Here is a 22,308-nt window from a genome sequence, read left to right on the forward strand (position 1 = left end):
CGTGGCAACTGTACTTTAAAAAAAAGGGGTGGGCAAGCGGATAGATAGATAATCTTTTCATTACAGATATATAAAGCTACTTTGGCATTCAGATTTCTGTTTTGAGCATGCAGCGTTACTTTGGAAACTCAGACTAAGCTACATTTTAAACTAAAAATAAAAAAGTGGTAATTTCATTTTGTTGCATATTTTGTTCTCATAAAAAATTCTGAGCCAGCTCCTCAACTGGTGTAAATCAGTGTATCTCGACTTCCATTGATGAAGAGTCACTGATTCACACCAGGTGAGGATTTGATCATTAAAATGAAGAGTAATAGTTAGAAACAACTATAAAGCAAGCAGGCGCTGCATAAGGTTCTCACATACCTCTGTGGCAATGCTCCTTAAAACCTGACATGCAGGTTTGTTAGTCCTGCCTGGAATCCCACATAGTTCTGCCAAATAACCCCAACTACCCTGTTTCAGTCTTGAACCCCAAATGCTCCTCAGTTCTTTCCTGTAGCACCTCCCCTCTCAAAACACACCCCTACTCTTCCAGCCCTAGCTTTTTCCAGAATAGAAATAGTTAACTCTCTTCACCTGGCATCTAAGACAGGTCATATAACATAGGATTCTAGATTAGAAATAACATGCCTAAGATCTATTTTTAAAGACATATTTGTACGCTCTTGTAGGATGGAAGATTATTTTCCATCTTGAACTAAAACTGTGATATTGTATACATTAGACAGCAAACTTTTCACTACAAAACCAGAAGAATTTCCCTATACCTTTTGAAGTAAGCAACAAATAGTTTTCCATAGGTAAAATAATTTATTCTTAGCTCAACAAAAAACACATGGTGCACCCTCTTATATGTGAAATTCCACAAATAAAACTGTATGTTATAATACTGAAGGTAAACCAAACCCTCCAAATCAACACAAATATTTTCAATATTCAGTCTAACTTGCACAATTTGAAAGAAAGTGATGGTAACATTTTGCAGATTAATCCTGTTTCCTACCACAGATAATTTAAATAGTAATTTTATATTATTTATAATCTCATTACATAAAGATAATGTTTCAGAATCATTGAACGGCCACTACTCTTTTCAAGAGCTCTTTAATTACTCAAGTTTATTCAGTTTACTGGATCTCATGTTTTTATACACTAATTTTGTTAATTTGTCACTACATACTGAGAAAATTACAGATTAATTCTGTCAATTAGCTGGATCTTTTTATTACAAAAATTCAAGTGTTTTAAAACTGGTGCTTGTTTAATTTAAAAGTTAGTAAATACTGTCAATGTCAGCCTTTTCAGCTTGACCATTAATCCAATATATCCTCTTATAACTATCATGCAAAATAGACCTGCTTATCTTCAGTTACAGCAATCTATTATTTTATCCATAAAAGCTACATCGATGTGATTTCCTTATACAAGTTGGTTACCGAACGGTTTCAGCTTCAGACCTATCGAAGAAGTAATTAAGTTACTTAAATATTGATCTCACATCAGGAAGGCTTTATTTGTCAAACAAATTATTTCCAGGATTATGGTGGTTCGATGTAGCAGTATTGCAGAAGCCTGGTTGCTCCAGTACCATTACAAAGCAAAACACAACAGTCTTAGTATAAATAAAGCATTAAAAGTCAGAGTGTACTGTACTAAGTAATTAATCATGTCCCCTATGATTGCTATTACTTATTCTGCAAACAGGTTGTAGAAACTATACTCTATTAGATTATTCAGAACTGCACAATTAAAAAGTGCTCTTAGAATATGTTTACATATGTGTGTGTGTGTGTGTGTGTGTGTGTGTGTGTAGATATATGGAGATGGAGGGGGGAGGGAGGGAGAGGGAGAGAGAGAGAGAGAGACTATAAATACATTTACACTATTGAGCATAAGAAATATCAACATGCACGTGAACCTAGGCACCCCTCCTACATACACATATCTTTCATTTTACTCATAAATGAACATGAAAGAGAGAAGCATAAACATGTGAATCCTAACTCTCAGAAATAAAAAGTAAACAAAAAGAAGTCACAATGTATTATTTTAAAAAATTTATGATTTAAGCCATTATTATTTTGGGGGACCCGAACTAATTTTTAAACACTTGGAATACAGTAGAACCTCAGAATTATGAACACCAGAAGTTGTTAACTGAGCAGTCAAGCACACAACTCATTTTGAACAGAAGTATGTGACCAGTAGCAGAGGCAAATAAAAAAAGGACATACAGTACTGTGTTAAATGTAAATGACTTAAAAAGGAAAGTTTTCTTTTTTTAAAGATTTGATAAACTAAGGTAACTGTGTGCTTATTTCATTTAAATGAAAATAGTTAAAAGCAGCATTTTTCTTAAGTAAATTTTCAAAGCTGTATAACACTCACATTCAGTTGCAAACTTCTGAAAGAACAACCATAATGTTTTCTTCGAAGTTACAAACAACTTCCCTCCATTCCTGAGGTGCTCATAAATCTGAAGTTCTACTGTATTGCATTAAAAAAAAGAAAAATTCTTATTTTGTGCTGATCCTACTAACAGTCATCAGCGTGAGATATATGCAGAAATCCACAATATGCAGGAGATTTAAGTTTTCCTGTCAGTATCAATATATTTCCCATCACTATATCCAAGTCTTGGGTATAATAGCATTTTACACTTATTTTTAACTTTCCAGCTTCACTCCCTTTTCTCATAAATGAAACATTTGTACTAATATCGGTAATTGTCAAATAGGCACATAAATTTAGGTGAATGAACATAAAAAACATTATGTATATCCTATTAATAGTTAGGCAGGAATAGTCCTGTGATTAGACTGATTAGAGCAGGGAACCGGGAATCAGGACATTGGGGTTCTATTCCTGACACTGTCTGCATGTGTGATCTCAGCAAATTGTTTATATTCCTATTGCCTCTTGTTTAAATGCATGGAATACCTACCTCATTACAAGCTTAATCTGTTACTGTCTATAGCAGTGCTCCTCAACTGGTGTGCAGCATAGTGGCGCTTACTGTACTGTCAAATGTTGAGAAAAAAAATTTAAAATTAATTGAATAAATCCGGAGTGATGAACCTGTGGCTCTTTGAGCCATTAAATGCAGCTCCTCCTCAGAGCTGCGCACCAGGTGTGCTGTCCACCGCTCTGTTCACGTGCCTCACCACTTGGTGGGAGAAGCACGTGGTGGCAGCAGCAGCGGCGGCGGTGTCTCTGGGGCAGTGACAGCTCTGGTGAGTTGCCAGCATTGAGTTAGAGTAGGGGGACGGGGAGGCTGGGGGTGCCTGGCTCTGGGGAATGAGGGGGGATTGGGTTAGAGTGCGGAGCTGGGGGTGTCTAGTTCTGGAGGAAGGGAGGGGGATTAGGTTAGAGTCGGGAGCTGGAGGTGCTTGGCTATGGGGGAAGGGATTGGGTTATATATATTGGGCATGCCATGAAATTATAACGAGTGCTGAAGTGTGCTATGAGGTCATAAAGGCTGCTGAGCACTGGTCTATAGAACACTTGCAGATCTTTGGATGAAAGATCAGTCTGGGAGTAATTCTGCAATTTTACTACAACTCCAAATGCAACAATTGCAGAAATCCCCCAGGGCTAACAGATTCTACTGATAAATCCACAGGAATGGTACAATATACCTATGTAATATAAAGATGCCTCTTCCCTGACCCTCCATAGATACCAGTGCTATATGCAGTGTTGTTGTAGCCACTGACTTGTCTCTCTCTAATATCCACACTGTGGCTGCAGCAATGTGACCATTTCTAGGTTCTAGAGAGAGCTCTTCTAAACGATGCACAGGCGACTACTATGCTTTGCTGTTAACTTCTCACAGGAGCAGAAGCACTGTGTTTAAACAGCAGCACTCAGTACCAAGTCTTATTCATTACTTTAATTGAGCTTGAATAGTTCTAAGCATGTGGTTATCATTAGACTACCATATTTGTTTAACCTTTCAAAGGAAGGAAGAGGTCTTTGGCATGTTACGGGGAGTACATGCAGAACCTGACTCTTATATCCTGAATTTAACTGAGCAAGTACATGTCAAAAAAACAAGTTCTAGTGTAAGTGGAGCCTCCAGTAACAATGCGTGGTGGCAATAGAGCTGGTGGAGAAATACTGTGGTGTAATATCTGTCCAACATGGCACGGCAGTCCTTAACCACACGCTGTACATCATTAACAGGAACAGTGTTCTTTCACACTGCATTACTTTTCACCCATTTGTCACAGGATAACCTGGGAACTCACAGAAAAAAATGTTTATTGGTTTTAAAGGATTTTGATGTAATATCATCCCTGGACTATTTTCCATTAGCACTCTGACAATGAAGAGTCCTCCAGAAGAGCAAACAAAATGCGAGTTTCTGTCTAAAAGGTACAGCTCTGTGAAAGTCTGGATGTGAAAGTGAAAGTCCTCTGGCAGTCAATAATTCGAATACAATTCCTGATTTAAGTGGCAGGACAGTTTAAACAGATGAGTTCTGTTTAAGCAACAGTCCACATTCAATATATTGGTAAGAGTGAGCGCATTCAAGCTTCAGGATTTTGCGACTCGACAGCCTTAAACAGTTAAACTCAGCCGAGATGCCAATGGACAGAGGCAAAGAACGAATACACCTGATCCCACAAGGCGTTTTCTCATCCATTTCAGTGACATGCAAGTCCACTCAGTACCTCAGAGATTTTGTTTCTGAACGTCATGCACTTTGTCTTTCCTACAATTTAGGAGAGAGATCAAAAATTTGTGAAATAGAATTAAGCGTTAAATCAATTTTAATTCAAACTGTGTTTTCCTCCTTTGAAAGAAAAACGCCATCTACAACAACATATTTACTACTGAATTTCATAGTATTGCAAAATTTAAAAATTCAGCTCTTTCTTTGTACTCAGGGTATAAAATGATTAGATTAAGACAGCAGCTTATTCTGTCTCAAATAACTTGCACTGTCTCCACCCCTCCTGTAGGTTCTACCACAAAGATTCCAGCTGAGTCTGTTTTTCTTCAAACTTTTCTTTGAAGCACTGCAACATTTAAAAAGAAAAACATGAAAACCACGCCCAACTTGCTGCACAGACAATAGAAATCCATCCACATAAGCATGCTAACTGCTGTCCTAGTATACAAAACACAACATCTGGACTGACAAGCTTTGTATAAAGTTCCTATCTCAAGTAATTGAAAAAGGCTGAGATATTATGCCTCGAAAAGCAGGATTTATATATAAAGAAATGTTGACACAATCTTAAACTATGGAAATGCTACCAGGTACAGCTGTAGTGTAGCAGCCAAAAAAAAAAAGTGACTGAACATTTCACTATACAACAACAAGGAGTCCTGTAGCACCTTAAAGACTAGTGGATTTATTAAGGCATAAGCTTTCGTGGGTAAAACCCACTTCATCAGATGGACTGGAGTGGAAATACAAAGGCAGGTATATATGTAAGAAAATTATTGCAAATGAAAGAGTTACTATCCATTGTAAATTAGGTTGATCAGTGAGGGACATTCAATGTAGCTGATGAGGAGATGTGAATGCCTATAGAGGAGAAGTTGCTGCTACAGAGCAGTAACCAATGAAGATCTTTATTGACTTCTAATAGGTATAGTTTTGAATTTGCAAATAAGCTCCAATTCAGCTCTTTCTCCTTGTAATCAACTTTTGAAGGTTTTTGTAGAAGGATGGCTACTTTTAAATCCTTTACTGAATGTCCAGGGACATGAAAGTGTTTAAAAGAGTAGCAAATTTTGTGGATGAGGGGTTAGCAGTAGACATGGTTTAACTAGACTTTAGTAAAGTATCTGATAGAGTCTTGCATGATCTTATCAATAAACAAGGGAAATACAACATAGATGAGACTGCTATAAGACAGGTGGATAACTGTTCTCAGAGCTGCACTTACACGGCCCCTTCCTTTCGGAAGGAGCATACAAATGTGGCTGATGGGAAATGCAAATGAGGTGCGGACTTAAAAACCTTGTGTCTCATTTGCATATTCCCATCTGATCTGCCTTCCGGAAGAGTCATTTCCAGAAGCCAAAGCAGCCGTGTGGGCAGGGTTCCTTCAAAAGGAAACCTCCCTTTAGAAAGCACCCTTCTCTCTAATTTTTGTCAGGAGTAAGGGCGCTTTCAAAAGGGGGTGTTTCCTTTTGAAGGTAGTCCATCCACACAGCTGCTTTTGCTTCCGGAAATAGCTCTTCTGGACATCAGATCATGAAGAAATATGCAAATGAGGTGTGAGATATTTAAATCTGTGCCTCATTTGCATTTCCAATCAGCCAGATTTGAATGCCCCTTCCAAAAGAAGAGGTCGTGTAGGTGCAGCTCTGAGAATATAGTTATCCACCCGCCTTATAATAGTCCCATCTATGTTGTATTTCCCTAGTTTATTGATAAGGTCATGCAAGACTCTACCACATACTTTACTAAAGTCTAGTTAAAACATGTCTACTGCTAACCCCTTATCCACAAAATTTGCTACTCTTATAAACACTTTAACGTCCCTGGACATTCAGTAAAGGATTGAAAAGTAGCCATCCTTCTACAAAAACCTTCAAAAGTTGATTACAAGAAGAAACAGCTGAATTGGAGCTCATTTGCAAATTCAAAACTATACACATTAGGACTCAATTATACCCATTAGGACTCCATACAGACCCACCTAGAGAGCAGTTATCAATGGTTCACAGTCATTCAGGAAGGGCATAACAAAAAGTAGGGTTCTGGAGTGATCTGTTTTGGAATTGGTTCTGTTTAATACCTTCTTAATGACAATGATATAGAGAGTATGTTTATCTAATTTGTGAATGATACCAAGCTGGGAGGGAGTGCAAGTGCTTTGGAGAAAAGGGTTATAATGCAAAATGATCTGGACAAACTGGAGACATAGTCTGAGGTAAATACGATGAGGTTCAATAAGGATAAATGCAAAGTATTCCATTTTAGGAAAGAACAATGCGTTTCACAGATACAAAATGGAAAATGACTGACTAGGAAGGAATACTGCAGAAAGGGGTCTAGGAGTCATAGCGGACCACAAACTAAATATTAGTCAACAGTGTGACACTCTTGCAAAAAAAAAAAAAAAAAGTGCCGGGGGAGCCAAATAATCTGGGATGCATTAATAAGGGTGTCATTAGCAAGGCACGAGAAGTATTTCTTCTGCCCTACTGTGTGCTAACTAGGTCTCAACTGGACTACTGAGACCAGTTCTGGCCACATTTCAAGAAAGATGTGGAGAATTGGACAAGGTCCAGAGAAGAGCAACAAAAATGATTAAAAGTCTAGAAAACATGACCTGTGAGGAATAATTGAACAAAATAGGTTTGTTTAGCTTGGAAAAATGAAGACTGGAAGGGGACATAATGGCTTTCAAGTACCTAAAAAGTTGTAACAAGGAGGAAGGAGAAAAATTATTCTCGTTAACTTCTGGGGTCAGACAATAAGAAATAGGCTTAAATTACAGCAAGGGAGATTTAGGTTGAATATAAGGAAAAACTTCCTAACTGTCAGGGCCGTTAAACACTGGAATAAATTGCCTAGAGAGGTTGTGGAATCTACATCACTGGAGATATTTAAGAACAGGTTAAACAAACATTTTGCAGGGATGATCTGGATGGTGCTTGGTCCTGCGGTGAGCTCAGGGAACTAGTTTCGATGACCTCTCAAGATCCCTTCCAGTTCTAGTATTCTGTGATTCTATATACCCATATACAAGCATGGTAAGAACTGGGTCCTTAATATCCACTCCTTCCCAGAGCCTGGGAATGTGCAGAAAATTTTCTGGGCTGCACTCCACACTCATTCTACTGAAGTAAAGGGTGTCACTCCCATTATACAGCAGTGCTACTGATGTCTGATCCACAGAGTCCTTTAACATCACAGACAGAGAAAATAGATGGAAGAAAGAGAGGAGGTTGAATGACAAAAGCCACAAGTCCCTACGCCTGAACAAAGGCCACCAGCCAGAAATATTTTCCTAAAATCCCATATTTTAAAGCCACAGAGCATATAAAATTATTACAGTGCCACCCTTTCCTGCTTGCTAGCTCAGACTGGGGCTAGAAGTTAACATTACAGTCAATGAAGTTCCTCATTACTTAAAAAGTGCCATGAAATAATACAGGTGAGAAAGGTAATGAGCTGGATTTTCACTGATACCAAGCAATCTCCACTCCCCACTATTTTCAGCTGGAACGGTGGATACTTGGCACCTCTGAAAAATCAGGCTTAACACATCCTTGGTTCACAGAACTTAGTCTAATGCCTCAATCCTGGAAGGTACCGAGTTCCTTGTAGGAGGTGCTGAACACCTCCTCTTCCAAATTACTTGCAAGGATCAATCTTCAGACTAGAACAGCAACGAAGGGTCCTGTGGCACCTTATAGACTAACAGAAAAGTTTTGAGCATGAGCTTTCATGAGCACAGACTCACGTCATCAGATGCTGGTCTTGGAAATCTGCGGGGCCAGGTATAAATAAGCCAGAGCAAGGCTGGGGATAACAAGGTTAGCTCAGTCAGCAAGGGTGAGGCTTACTACCAGCAGTTGATCTGGAGGTGTGAACACCCAGGGAGGGGAAGCTGCTTCTGTATTTAGCCAGCCATTCACAGTCTTTGTTTAAGCCTGAGCTGAGGGCACCGAATTTGCAGATGAATTGTAGCTCAGAAATTTCTCTTTGGAGTCTGGTCCTGAAATTTCTTTGCAGTAGGATAGCTACTTTTAAGTCTGCTACTGTGTGGCCTGGGAGATTGAAGTGCTCTCCTACGGGTTTTTGTATATTGCCATTTCTGATATCTGATTTGTGTGCTTCAGACTAGAGTTTCTTTCAAAATCATAATGCATTTAATTTAAGTGAGAGCAGGAAGGAAAAGAAACATTCTTCCCCAAATGTTTTTCCATGCCTTACACAGACACTCACTCCAGGCAAACATTCTGATACTGCACAAAACAAAAAAGGAGTCATGTAGCAGTTTAAAAACTAAGAAAATAATTCACTAGGTGTTGAGCTTTCCTGGGGCTGACCACTTCTTCAGATCTGGAAATGGAGCTATTTCCAGATCTGAAAAAGTGGATTGTGACAATACAGACTAACACGGCTACCTCTCTGTGACTATTCTGATACTATTCTGATACTGCTAATTTTATTACGTGAAAGTGAATACCTGTACTACGTAGCACAGCTCTCTGAGCCTGTCCTGAATTTTTTGCTTCAATAAAGCTGCATGTAGTAGAAGGCATACATCTCTGTTGTTATTCTGTGGTTTTGTGTCAGCTTATCTACGTCTTTGACACTACTCCAAATCCGTTTAAAGGGGCTTGTGGGAATGGTTTAGCTCTGGTCTCTGTTCACTTGATATCAAATATAAGGTTCTTTAAATTTGACTTCCAGACTCATCTAAAAGGACCACTGCTAGTGGTTAAAATGCAAAACGTTTTGATTGTAGTTTTTTGACAAACAGCCAAAGATCTGACATGAGGGAAAAAACACATCAATATAGTTATGACCAGAATGGAAAAAAAACAAGGAAAAACACATGGCTTGATTTCAGAGCAGAAAATTGACTTAGGCTTTGCATAAATGACAGCATACCTCCAAGCTTGCTGATCTACAGTCTGCCTTGAAAAAGAGAAAATACAGTCTAAAAGCAGAGCCTATTAAAAGGCATAATGTTTCTAAACAGCATCTGTTATGTACTAATAAGCATTACTTAAAGGACACAAGCCTTAAATTGCTACCAAACGTGCACTTAGCTGAAAATGCTGCAAGGCAATCTTTACAAAAAAGATCACATGACACCAAAGGAATCTGTATGATACAAAAGGGAATTTTTATTTACAGTAATTTGGTTTGACAATGTAACATAGCAAAAAAACGAGGCATTCTCTGAGATTTTGTGAATCTGTTTGTGGAACTTCAGAGGAATGAATTACACGTAAGAATTACATCAGTGGGACTGTTTGCCATCTGCTGTCAGTAATACTGCAAAGATTAGCCACCAGATTTCAGTTTCAAAGGTTAAAAAATGCAACATTTTTAAGCATCTATTGACCTTGAATATGCGTGACTTTGCGTTGCATTGCATTGCACAGAAAAAGCTCAGAAATCTCTTAGTTTTGACACTGGTACCTGATGTGGAAAATTCATACTGACCTAGGCCCGCCAACGTGGGGAGGGGGGCAGAAGGGGACAATTGCCACTTGGTTTGGCATTTCAAAGGGGCCGGGAGTGCCAGCTTTCAGAGATTTAGGAAGTAGGGTTTTTTTGGACTATAGTAATTAAAATTTTAAAAATGTATTTTAGATCAAGATGGGCTAAAGCAGAATACTCAGATTGTGCATCTAAATATCTATGCAAGGATTTTTGAGATATGTGACTTTAAATATTTCACTGGTTTGTGGATGAAGTTCGTAAAGCTAATTTTAAACTCAGGTCCTGTAAACATAGTATATACAACTGTTTTTCTCAGTACATTCAGGGTTGATGTGCCTGTTAAATAGCTACATTACCCAGTTAATGGCTCTTTCACAGGTTCTATGTTATTTCAATTGTTCTGACAAACTGGAAGCCTTTTCACTTTTAATAGTAATAGAAAGGTGGTCATGTTAATCTGCACTCCAACAAAGATGCAGAAATGTAGCACTTTAAAGACAGACCCACATCATTAGATCATTCTCATTTCCAATACAGACTGACATTTTTAAGTAGAGGATCAAAAAAAAAAAACAAAAAACCCTGCAATAAAAATTGACAAATCAAATAGGATTGAAGAAGGGGGGTGAAGGGTGGGGAGATGTTACTTGTCCTGCCTGAGATAGTTAGGAGCATCAAGGGAAGAGAAGCAGTCCTTGTAACATGTGAGGTAATTGATGTCTCTGTTCATACCACATTTTAATGTGTCGAATTTGAATACGAACTCCAACTCACAAATTTCTCACGCTTATCTGTTTTTAAATTCTTTATGCTCTATGACACAAATTCTCAGGTCTTTAACAGAATGGCCAACTTCATTGCAGCGTTCACTGACCGGCTTACGTGTATTGAGTTTCTTGACGTCTGCTCTGTGTCCATTTATTCCTTGGCAAAGGTTTTGCCCAGTCTGTCCAATCTACATAGTGGCAGGGCATTGTGGGCACATAATAGCATATATAATGTTGCTGGAAGTGCATAAGGCAAAGTGTTTGTAAGACCTTTTCAGTTTGGTAGTGAACTATTAGTTTTCTTAGTCTCCATGTTTCAACTGTCTGATTGTTTGACAGATTCCTTGTAGCTTCTGAGACTTGTGTACCTTGCAGATATATTTGCAAAATTAAATGAAGTGAATCTGTCCCTGCAAGGAAAGAATGTGACCATTTTTACTACTATGGAGAAAAATTCATGATTTTCAAGACAACTGGAATTTTGGACCTCATCTGTAGAAGAAAAGAACTTTGACTGCTTTCCTATACTTATAGACTTTTTTTGATTGAAATGAATTCTAAAACAGTCGATGAGGATATTTGCAGTGCCACTGCACAACACCTACATGACTTGCGCTTTACTTTCCTTGAATATTTCTCTCTGACAAACAACGATAATGCTTGTATTCAAAATCAGTTTGCAATTACAGTCAAGCCAGTCGGCTCAGTAGCATAATATTATGAGCCTGAATTATTTGATTTCAGAATCTCAAACAAAACAGAACGGCTAAATGTAGTGCCTTGCATGTTGATTAGTAACAGAGAGGTAGCCATGTTATGAAACAAATTTTACCAAACTTCTACTACATAAATTTTGGAGCAATCTAATTACAGCATACCCAAATGTGGTGAAACATATAGCTTGAGTGCTCCTTCCCTTTGCTACAACGTACCTATGTGAAACTGGATTTTTGCATTATATTGCAATGAAAACAAAATACAGGAACAGACTTGATGCTGCACCTGATATGAAGATCCAACTCTCTAGCATTGTTCCTAATATTAAGTAGATTTGTGATCAAAAGATGCAAAAACACACTTCACATTAAGAAAAACTGTCAAATTTTACTTATTTTATTTTTCTGTAAAAATAACAATTTACAAAAACACAACATTTAAATATATTTTCCATAACTAAAGTGTTTTGCATTTCTTTTTCATTAAAATATTTTTTAAGCTTTAAGGAAGGAAAGAATTTTTTGAACATTGTCCTTTCTATTTTTATACAAAAGAGCAACACTAACCACCCTTCTTTCAATTGCCATATTGATGTTTTGCTTTGGATTTGTTGGTAATTTTTAATTTTCATATGTAATTATAAGAAGGACATTAGTTGTTCATTCAGAAGATTTTCTCTTTTTATTTTTTGTACTTTGTAAAATAAAAGGCATCTAAAAAACCAAACTCTTTGAAATCAACTTTTGAGCATTACATGTGGAAATTTTTCAGTGTGAAATCCTCCTCCCTCTTACCCCTGACCAGCAAGTATGTGTTCCATCAATATATTCCAAGCCCAAAAGTGTTCCAAGACAAAAGTAGTTTGGGAAATACTGTTTTAAGCTAAAAGTTGTGCAATCAAAGAAATAAAGTGGAACTGTGACAATAGCTAGAAACACTAAAACACTGTTTCAGAAAGGAGAAGGGGGAGCGGGATAGGGCAATATAAAATGAAGGGTGAGCGAATGTTTACAAAACCTGCTTGGTACCAAAAGGTTTCTCTGGAGTAGCAACATCAAGTTGCATTCATCCGGAAATATTTCATTTAAAAGCATCAGCAGAATAGTGAGTCATTCTAAAAAGCCAAAATCATTATTACACATTTGACTTTCGTAAGTGGCTGATGGGAGAAAAAAATAGGGCAATCTGACTTCAGCACATTTAGCCATAAGCAGCTAGAAGAACTAATGATCACCATCATTTTACTGAAGGGGCTGAAGTAGGTGCTTTAGATAAATGGCAGCAACTTAAAATGTGTTTCAGAAGATAAATTCACTTTCGCTTCATTTACCTGTTAGCTTGACAAATTAAGAAAGCGCAGTGCAAAGACAGCGCATGAGAGAAAGCAGTGCAAAAGTTAACCGAGGTGATGCAATCAGCTCTTATCCAAAAGACTGCATGAACAGAGATACTTGAAAAAGCTCCTAGTCAAATATAAACCACAAGCACTACTCTCTTAGAGATCAATGACTGAGCACACAAAAGCCCACCTGTCTCAAAGTCAGAGCCATTACTAAGCATCAAATGCTAAACTGACTAATGTTTCGGTTACAGCTATAGATCTAAATTAGCATCTATTTTAGAACAAAATAAACTTATTGTGCATCCTGGTGTGATTTTTTTTCCCCATTCTGTCAGTCTCTGCTAGGGAGATACACTCTTCCTGCTGCACAAAAGCAGTCAAGTAGCACTTTAAAGACTAACAAAATAATTTATTAGGTGAGCTTTCGTGGGACAGACCCACTTCTTCAGACCATAGTCATATGGTCTGAAGAAGTGGGTCTGTCCCACGAAAGCTCACCTAATAAATTATTTTGTTAGTCTTTGAAGTGCTACTTGACTGCTTTTTTGTTTTCATAGTATATAGACTAGCACGCCTTTTTCTCTGTTACTAATCTTTCTGCTAGAGTACTAGGAATATTTCTAAGTAATTTTTGCACATTTTTTTCAAATTTCCAAATATGCAAGTATTTCTGGTTTTTTTTTTCAGTTATTTGTCATTTCGTCCTCCAGCGATTAACAACTCAGCAGCAATATGGAGGAAAGACTCCTATCTATCTCCATTCCATAGCTTACTAACTGAGCTAGCTACTCTCTTGGGCCAAAAGACAAAAACATAGTTACTAGTCTGCACTCCATTACTTTTGTTTCCTTTACTTCCTCTTAAGACAAAAGCAAACTTTGGATTGGAGGCTTACAGCACTGCCTTTAGCATGAAACTCAAGCTTTGGATTTATGACTCAAAAATATTTGTTTTATACACTGTGTTCTGTTCCTCTTTACTGTTTCTTGTGTGTTCACTTACTAAGCCATAGTATCACAACTATATTAACTGATAACACTCAACTAGTAAAGGAACAGGTGTGTGAGAAGTGGTATCATTTTAACAGCATCATTTTTCTGATGTAACTCCTTTGTAATCCAAATCCCATCCAATAAAGGGGAGACTACTCATTTACTTCCAAGGGTTTTGGATCAGGCTATACGACCGGAAATACGACCACTTTGGGGCCTGGAAAAGGTCTCATGGGAACATTACAATAAAAGCCAAGGACACCCAGAGTCAGATTGTGCCTGCAAAGCAATTAAGTGAAATATCCCAAGCACATGTGCTACTGCGTGTTTCGTTAATGTACAGAAAACATGAAGTCAGGTCTTTAAATCTAGTTAGATGTTGCCAATCAAGGGGTCTACACTGAAACACACACACACTACTGAAAGACAGGATCTTGAATAAGCAGCAGGACGGGTGCAATAATTTATGCAGCGAGAAGCAGGCTGCTGCATAAGCAGCTGGTTAGCATGTTGCTGAGAACTAATGTTAGTCCTTCTGCTAACTGAGCCCAGAGTGGATTGTGATAGACAGAAACAAAGCACGAGTAGAGGGATTTGTTGAGGCTGGCGTGTAGAAGTTTAACATTGTTTCAGGGCCAGCCTAGTAGTATCATTAAAGCTCAGTCTAAGAGCCTGCCTGATAACAGAACAAGGGACCGCAGCGCCAGGGGGACAAGCTGAGGGGAAGTCTTGAGGCAACAGGTAAAGGGAGAGGGGAGCAGGGGTTGGGCGCCGGGAAAGAACTGCCATGCAGGGGACAGTGCCAGGGCTTGGAGGGCAGAAATGTGCAGGGGAGGAAGAAGGGCAGGACCACGCCAGGGGGGCCAGTGCAGTGCCAGAGCTGGAAGAAGAAGGCAGTCCTAATGAAGTAGGAAGGAGATGCAATGTCATGCGGAGGGGACAGTGCCACAGCTGAAGAAAGGGAGCAATGCCATGCAGGGAGGAAAGGCAGTGCCAGAGCTGGGGAAAGGGAGGCTGTAGCAGAGTGGGGGACAGTGCCAGAGCTGGGGGAAATGACCCATGCGTGGCAAGGTGCACAGGACAACAGAAAGCAAGATAGTGATGTGCAGGGGAGGCAGAGCCATTTGGGAGGGGGCAGCACCAGGGCTGGTGGAGGTGCTCTCCGGGGGAACAGGTGTGCAGGAATTGAGACAGTGATGTGGAGCCAGGCAAAGGGAGCACTACCAGGGCTAGGGGACAGTACAAAAAGCTGAAGGAGGTGGGCAGAGCCAGAGCTGGGGAAGAAGGGACAGAAGAGGGGCAGTGTCAGAGCGGGTGGGCAGGCCCAAGCAAGGGTGAAGGGGGCAGTACAAAAGCAGAGGGAAGGGAAACAGAACGGCTAGGGGGACAGTACCAGAGCTGGGGGAGCAGTGCGATTTGGGAGGAAGCACCAGAGCAGGAGGAGAAGCAGTGCCAGGGCTGGCAAGAGCAGTGTCAGGGAGAAGTGACAGTGCCAGAGCTGGGGAAAGCAGTGTGATGCAGGAGGCAGTGCTAGAGCAGGGGGGAAAAGGGGCAGTACCAGAGTTGCAGGGAAGCAGTGCAATTTGGGGGGCAGTACCAGAGCTGGGGGAGCAGAAGCAGTGCCAGGGCTGGGGGGAGCCATATGATTTGGGGGGCGGTGGGAGAATGGGATGAGGAGAAACTGTGATTTGGAGGGCAATGGCAGTACCAGGACTGGTGGGGAGCAGTGTGATTTGGGGCAATAGCAGAGCACAGGGAGGAGGAGCAGTGTTGATTTTGGGGGGGAGAGCAGTGGCAGAGCAGGGGGAGTCAGGGCAGTGCCAGAGCTGGGGGGAGCAGTGCAATTTGGGGGGCAGTGGCAGAGCAGGGGGAGGCGGGGCAGTGCCAGGGCTGGGGGGAGCAATAGCAGAGCGAGGGGAGGCAGGGCACTGTCAGGGCTGGGGGGAGCAGTGCGAACTCGGGGGGCAGTGGCAGAGCAGGGGGAGGCGGGGCAGTGCCAGGGCTGAGGGGAGCAGTGGCAGAGCGGGAGGGGGCGGGGCAGTGCCAGGGCTGGGGGGAGCAGTGGCAGAGCGGGGGGAGGCGGGGCAGTGCCAGGGTTGAGGGGAGCAGTGGCAGAGCGGGGGGAGGCGGGACAGTCTCAGGGCTGGGGGAGCAGTGACAGAGTGGGGGGAGGCGGGTCAGTGCCAGGGCTGAGGGGAGCAGTGGCAGAGCGGGAGGGGGCGGGGCAGTGCCAGGGCTGGGGGGAGCAGTGGCAGAGCGGGGGGAGGCGGGGCAGTGCCAGGGCTGAGGGGAGCAGTGGCAGAGCGGGAGGGGGCGGGGCAGTGCCAGGGCTGGGGGGAGCAGTGGCAGAGCGGGGGGGGCAGGGCAGTGCCAGGGCTGAGGGGAGCAGTGGCAGAGCGGGGGGAGGCGGGGCAGTGCCAGGGCTGGGGGGAGCAGTGGCAGAGCGGGGGGAGGCGGGGCAGTCTCAGGGCTGAGGGGAGCAGTGGCAGAGCGGGAGGGGGCGGGGCAGTGCCAGGGCTGAGGGGAGCAGTGGCAGAGCGGGAGGAGGCGGGGCAGTCTCAGGGCTGAGGGGAGCAGTGGCAGAGCGGGGGGGGGCGGGGCAGTGCCAGGGCTGGGGGGAGCAGTGGCAGTGCCAGGGCTGGGGGGAGCAGTGCCAGGGCTGGGGGAGGCGGGGCAGTGCCAGAGCGGGGGGGGGCGGGGCAGTGCCAGGGCTGGGGGGAGCAGTGCCAGAGCGGGGGGGGGCGGGGCAGTGCCAGGGCTGGGGGGAGCAGTGGCAGAGCGGGGGGAGGCGGGGCAGTGCCAGGGCTGGGGGGAGCAGTGGCAGAGCGGGAGGGGGCGGGGCAGTGCCAGGGCTGAGGGGGCAGTGGCAGAGCGGGAGGGGGCGGGGCAGTGCCAGGGCTGGGGGGAGCAGTGGCAGAGCGGGGGGAGGCGGGGCAGTGCCAGGGCTGGGGGGAGCAGTGGCAGAGCGGGAGGGGGCGGGGCAGTGCCAGGGCTGGGGGGAGCAGTGGCAGAGCGGGAGGGGGCGGGGCAGTGCCAGGGCTGGGGGGGAGCAGTGGCAGAGCGGGGGGGGGCGGGGCAGTGCCAGGGCTGGGGGGGAGCAGTGGCAGAGCGGGGGGGGGCGGGGCAGTGCCAGGGCTGAGGGGAGCAGTGGCAGAGCGGGGGGGGGCGGGGCAGTGCCAGGGCTGGGGGGAGCAGTGGCAGAGCGGGGGGGGGGCGGGGCAGTGCCAGGGCTGGGGGGAGCTGTGGCAGAGCGGGGGGGGGGCGGGGCAGTGCCAGGGCTTGGGGGAGCAGTGGCAGAGCGGGGGGGGGGCGGGGCAGTGCCAGGGCTGAGGGGAGCAGTGGCAGAGCGGGGGGGGGGGGCGGGGCAGTGCCAGGGCTGGGGGGAGCAGTGGCAGAGCGGGGGGGGGGCGGGGCAGTGCCAGGGCTTGGGGGAGCAGTGGCAGAGCGGGGGGGGGCGGGGCAGTGCCAGGGCTGAGGGGAGCAGTGGCAGAGCGGGGGGGGGGCGGGGCAGTGTGATTTGGGGGCAGCGCACAGCGGGGAGGGCGGCAGGCCGAGGCTGGCGTGACGGGGGCAGTATAAAGCGGAGGGAGGCGGGCTGGGTGCAGCGCGGCTCCGGGGACGGGCGGCCGACCCTGTCTCTCTCTCTCTCCTTCTTACCGACCGCGGCTCTTCCTGTTCCCTGAGCCTCCATCACTTCCTCCGAGCCGGTTCTCCGCCCCCTCGGGGCGGGCCCTGGACAGCACCGCCCCAGCGCAGCGCCCGAGCCGGCCTTGTCTCCTGCCGCTTCCCCCTTTGCGCTGCCTGGCGGCCCCACGGCCTCAGGCGGGGTCCGGGCTGCGCTGGCGCCAGGGCAGAGCGTGGGCCCTGCGGCAGAAGGGGGCCCGCCGCGTGCCGAACCCAGGGGTCAGAGAGAAACTACCCGCAGAAATGCCTCTCCGGGGGGAGTCTGCTCGGCCCACCCCCCTCTGCGCTGTGGCACAAGGCCCCGCCGAGCCCCGGGGCAGCTGCCGGGAAGGTGACTCGGAAGCAAAGCCAGGCTGCACCTGGACAAGGAGCGACAGGGACGCACCGGGCCTCAGGTGGCACCGCCTGCGCTCTGGCAGGAGCCGGGGTTGTTATTTATAATTGAAGATGTACATCTCCTAGAGCTAGAAGGGGCCTGGGGAGCCCCTCTAGTCCAGTCCCCTGCCCTCGTGGCAGCACCAAGCACCACCCTGACATCTGTTTGCCCCAATCCCTAAACGGCCTCCTCAAGGATTGAACTCACAACCCCAGGTTGAGCAGGCCCTTAAATGGGGATCCACAGAGACTTCATTCAACCAGCCAGAAGTGACAGGCAACCCCAGCCCGCCGACCTCCCAGCCACAGAGACCACACCCCAAACCTGGGTTTGGGGGTGCTTTTACCACTGCTGGAGAGTGCAAGCCCCAGCCCCACCCCTTCAGCAAGCTTTCTCCCTTGTCCCCCTACCCTGTCATAGGGCTGTGCCCCAGCTCACACTTCCTAGCTGTCTTTGGGGGCTGCTGCTGAGCCTTCCCAGGCAGCCAGGAAGCGTAGGCAGTACTGGAACGGCAGTTTCTTCCCTTGCCTCCTGTACCCATGGCTAATGACTTTTACACTATACAGATGTCATGGGGGGAAAACAACATTTCGCCTGTTAGAGATCCTGAATCAAATGTGTGTTTTTTGGGGAGGGCAGTGGGGATATAAGCACTTATTTCAGAGGGGTTGCAGTGTTGCCTCATGTTGCATTCAGAGCAGGAAAGCTGGAGAACAGTGGCTGTTTGGCAAAGTGGCCAGCTCTGAAGACTACAGCATAGAAGTGAGGGTTACACTATCCTACCCTCTCATCCTTACTCCTGCCCTGCTGCTGGCAGTGGCTCTACCTTCAGAACTGACATCTCAACCAGCAGCAACTGCTTTCCAGCTGCCTAGACCTGAAGGCAACCCCTGCACTACCGGCAGCACCAAAAGTAAGGAGAGTAGCACTGCAACAGCCACCCAGCTTTGTGCTCCCCCCAACTCTTTTTTGGGTGAGATCCCTCATAATTACACCACCATGAAATTTCAGATTTAAATATCTGAAATGAAATTTATTATTTTTAAAATCCCATGTCTGAGAAATTGACCAAAATGGATGGTGAATTTTGTAGAGCCCTAATTAAAGACACCATATTTGATGTTCACTGTAATATAGTAACACAAACAGAAAGAGTCATGACTAATACCACATATGTCTAGAAACAAAAGCTATCTGCTATAATGATCATTTCTGATATTTACATGGCAAAACATTTTTAAACTTGGTATAACTTCCTAAATAGTCATTGGGACTGCCCAGCCACGCTCTTGACAAAAAGACCAACTGGAAGCACAGCAGGCAGAACTGCCTAGTGTCCCAGAAACCCTGCTGGTTAACAGAGGGCCCCCCCCCAGAACATCTACACTGTCGACAGAGACATTATACTTCATGAGGAGTGGGATAAGACTCTTGACAAAAGTGCTGCATTCTGTCGATTTACTGTCGACAGAATGCCTTGGGAATCTGGATGCTCCCTGGGTTTTTTAGACAAAAAGCCAGTTTTGTTGACAAAACCCTCTAGTGTAGACATAGCCTTAGATGATACCTCACAATAGTTGATTCAGAAACACACTTGGAGTCTTGCATCTGCTTCCCCTTCTGTAGCATGACACTTCCCACTCTTGTACATGGGTATGATACAAAACAACTCCAATACAGGATTCAAACAAAAATGGCAATGCACACAACTATGGAAGTTGTATAAGAATATCTGAAAGTAAACAAGCACAACCAACTACAGACTTGTCTACACAACACTTATTTTGCTTATCCACTATTGCCAACACTGGTTCCACCTCACCAGTACCATCAGTTGTGAGACTGCTAATACAGAGAAGCCACTGACACTGTTAAGCACCATATCATATAAATATGCTCTGAGACGGGTTGGATGACATAACTCTTAAAATACTGGTATGATGCCTGGACCCCATCTATGTGGGCTTCTCACTGTCATTGTTGGGAGAGCTGAACTAGTGGAACCCACAGTGGGAAGTTCTCATAAAAATTTCCTAGCGTAAAGACAATGAAGTGGGAGGGTTTAGAAAACCAAATGTGAGCACTAAAGAGGAAAACCCTAGATCGTACTCAGATTGTTCGATGGGTGTTTTCCCCTTTCTGTGGGGTTTGCTGTGCAAAAGGGTCGGATCAAAAGTTTTGGGCTAGATTCCCAAGGGGACTTAAATACCATGCATATAACAGGAGGAAACAGTCGTGGTGGAATGCCCACCTTCTTGTACCCTATAGCCCCATGAAGGTACTTATCTGGGATATGGGTTCAAATCCCTAACATAAGAACTGGCAGTCTTTTAGTTTTAAAATATGTAAGAAACTCAAACACTCTGATGTCAAGCATGGTATCAAAATCAAGGTAGATTAGCTAGATAGCCAGATAATTACGTTGATACTATAGTGAGAAGAGGATAACTAAAAATATATATGGGTTTTTGCAAACAAAAATATACAATGAGAACGAAAATGTAAATGGAGTGGAAATAGATATGTAGTTGTAGTTAGTCACTCGCTAATTAAAGGGAGAAACGCTCAGTAGATTACAACTGTGCTATAAATAACTTGTCACAAGTATACAGACACAACAACTTAGTCCAATTAGTTTGTACATGAGCTTTTTTCCAATTTAAAACATAGCTGAACATTTTGTAAAAAGTTGTTCAGCCTCTTCTTTGTTCCTTAACCACCATTTTATAGGAGAAAAGAGAAAGCAAACTCCTGGTAGCACTGGTCAGACCTCTCTCAATCAGACATCATAATTTACACTTTGAAGAGTTATATGATTGCCAAATCATCTGCTACATGAATTCACACTTGTCTCAGTCTGACCAAGTCTTTTTCACTGTCCAATAGGAACCAGCATGATTCAAAATAGATTAAAAAAAAGGTTGTTCCAAAACAAGCTGATTACTACAGATGCAAGACTTTTTATACTGTTGTTTAGACCTGAAGGACGATTTCACATTCTGGAGCTGTTTCATGGGTGCAAATTCCAACACGGTGGTTGTGACTGGTAAGTATGGTTTTTGTTTTTGTTTTTTTTTTTTGGTTTAAATTGCTTCCTCTTTTAGCCAGACACGGAATGCACACATGCCTGATCTTTGTCATAGACAGTTCCCTGGAGGGGAATACAGTAGCAACTGGTCATAGTAACAGTTCCAAATGGAAAATAACTCTCTGCTGTGCCATCCTAAGAAAATCACATACAGAGCTCCCCAATTATTGCCATCTAGTTTGGCTCGCTCCCTCTCTCTTTTTTAAAGACATCTTTATTGATGTCCGTTCCTGCCCAACTTATTTAGACATAGGAAGTATAAATTTAATGGTAGATGGAGCTGACCCAAAAGCAGCATTTCTCAACCTTTTTTTTTAAATATAAAGTACCCCTTTTAAAAGAATGTACGTATGTGTGTGTATATATTATATATAAGTACCCCCAGTACTTACAATTTTCAGACAATTTTTTTTCTACCATTGCAACACATTTGTTTAAACAACTTAATCCTAACTGGTTTGTTGGAAGAAATTGATTATAGGCCAGGTAACCAAAATAGCAGGAAGAGTAACTTTTTCCAATTCAGTAAACTCAATTATTCAACAACTGCAATGCATGTGAATACAAGATGGTGCTTATCAATAATGTCAAACAGTACTATTTTAAGAACAGCATATGCACAATCATTTGTGATGTGATATATGTTTACTGAAGGATGTACACAAACTTTTTACATAGTCTGTATCTTCACACTTTATCTGCGTGTTTGTACCACTGTCTTCCTGACTTTCACTCCTCATCCTTCTCTTTCTTTGGAGGATAACATTTCAAGGTCACTTATCGTTTATTATTTAGATATGAGTTGTTCATTTTTGGGCTTTTGGACATTCACTGTTTATTAAATATAATCAGGAGGGGTTTTTTTTGTTTTTGTTTTTGTTTTTTTTTTAAAACTTTGCAATTATAGTGTTGGGAGCCACAAAAAAAGTCCTTAAGGAGCCGCATGCAGCTCCAGAGCTGCAGGTTACAGACCCCTGCTATAGGCAAACTTTCCATCATACTTATGATTGTGCAAAAAGAATAAATAAAAGAAATTAGATTAACATAAAGACAGACCAAATTTTTATTCATAAAAAAGGTTGGGAAACACTGAGTTAATATACCCTCTGGAAGAGTTCTGAGTACCCCTCGGGGTACACATACCACTGGTTGAGAACCTCTGCTCTGAAGCAATGAAACTAGTTGC

General features: G+C 43.6%; 2 protein-coding genes across 5 annotated transcripts in view; one reads left to right on the forward strand and one right to left on the reverse strand.

Annotated features, from left to right (window-relative positions):
• The window catches only part of LOC142019748 (protein FAM169B-like), a 67,968-nt gene extending 50,257 nt beyond the window's left edge, over positions 1-17,711 (reverse strand). For 2 of the 3 annotated variants that reach the window (XM_075006987.1, XM_075006986.1), the window contains exon 1: positions 17,632-17,711. In XM_075006987.1, coding sequence (XP_074863088.1) covers positions 17,632-17,665 — 34 coding nt within the window. In that variant the 5' untranslated portion in view covers positions 17,666-17,711. The remainder of the gene's footprint in view (positions 1-17,631) is intronic. The other variant, XM_075006988.1, reaches the window with a different exon arrangement.
• PGPEP1L (pyroglutamyl-peptidase I like) overlaps positions 1-22,308 on the forward strand; it is a 47,945-nt gene that overhangs the window by 79 nt on the left and 25,558 nt on the right. The window contains exon 2 of one of the 2 annotated variants that reach the window (XM_075006991.1): positions 20,921-21,080. In XM_075006991.1, the coding sequence (XP_074863092.1) occupies positions 20,984-21,080 (97 nt within the window). In that variant the 5' untranslated portion in view covers positions 20,921-20,983. Of the gene's footprint in view, positions 1-20,783; positions 21,081-22,308 lie in introns of those variants that run through there. The other variant, XM_075006989.1, reaches the window with a different exon arrangement.

This window comes from Carettochelys insculpta, chromosome 12 (genome assembly GCF_033958435.1).
Source record: "Carettochelys insculpta isolate YL-2023 chromosome 12, ASM3395843v1, whole genome shotgun sequence".
Taxonomy (NCBI): Eukaryota; Metazoa; Chordata; order Testudines; family Carettochelyidae; genus Carettochelys; species Carettochelys insculpta.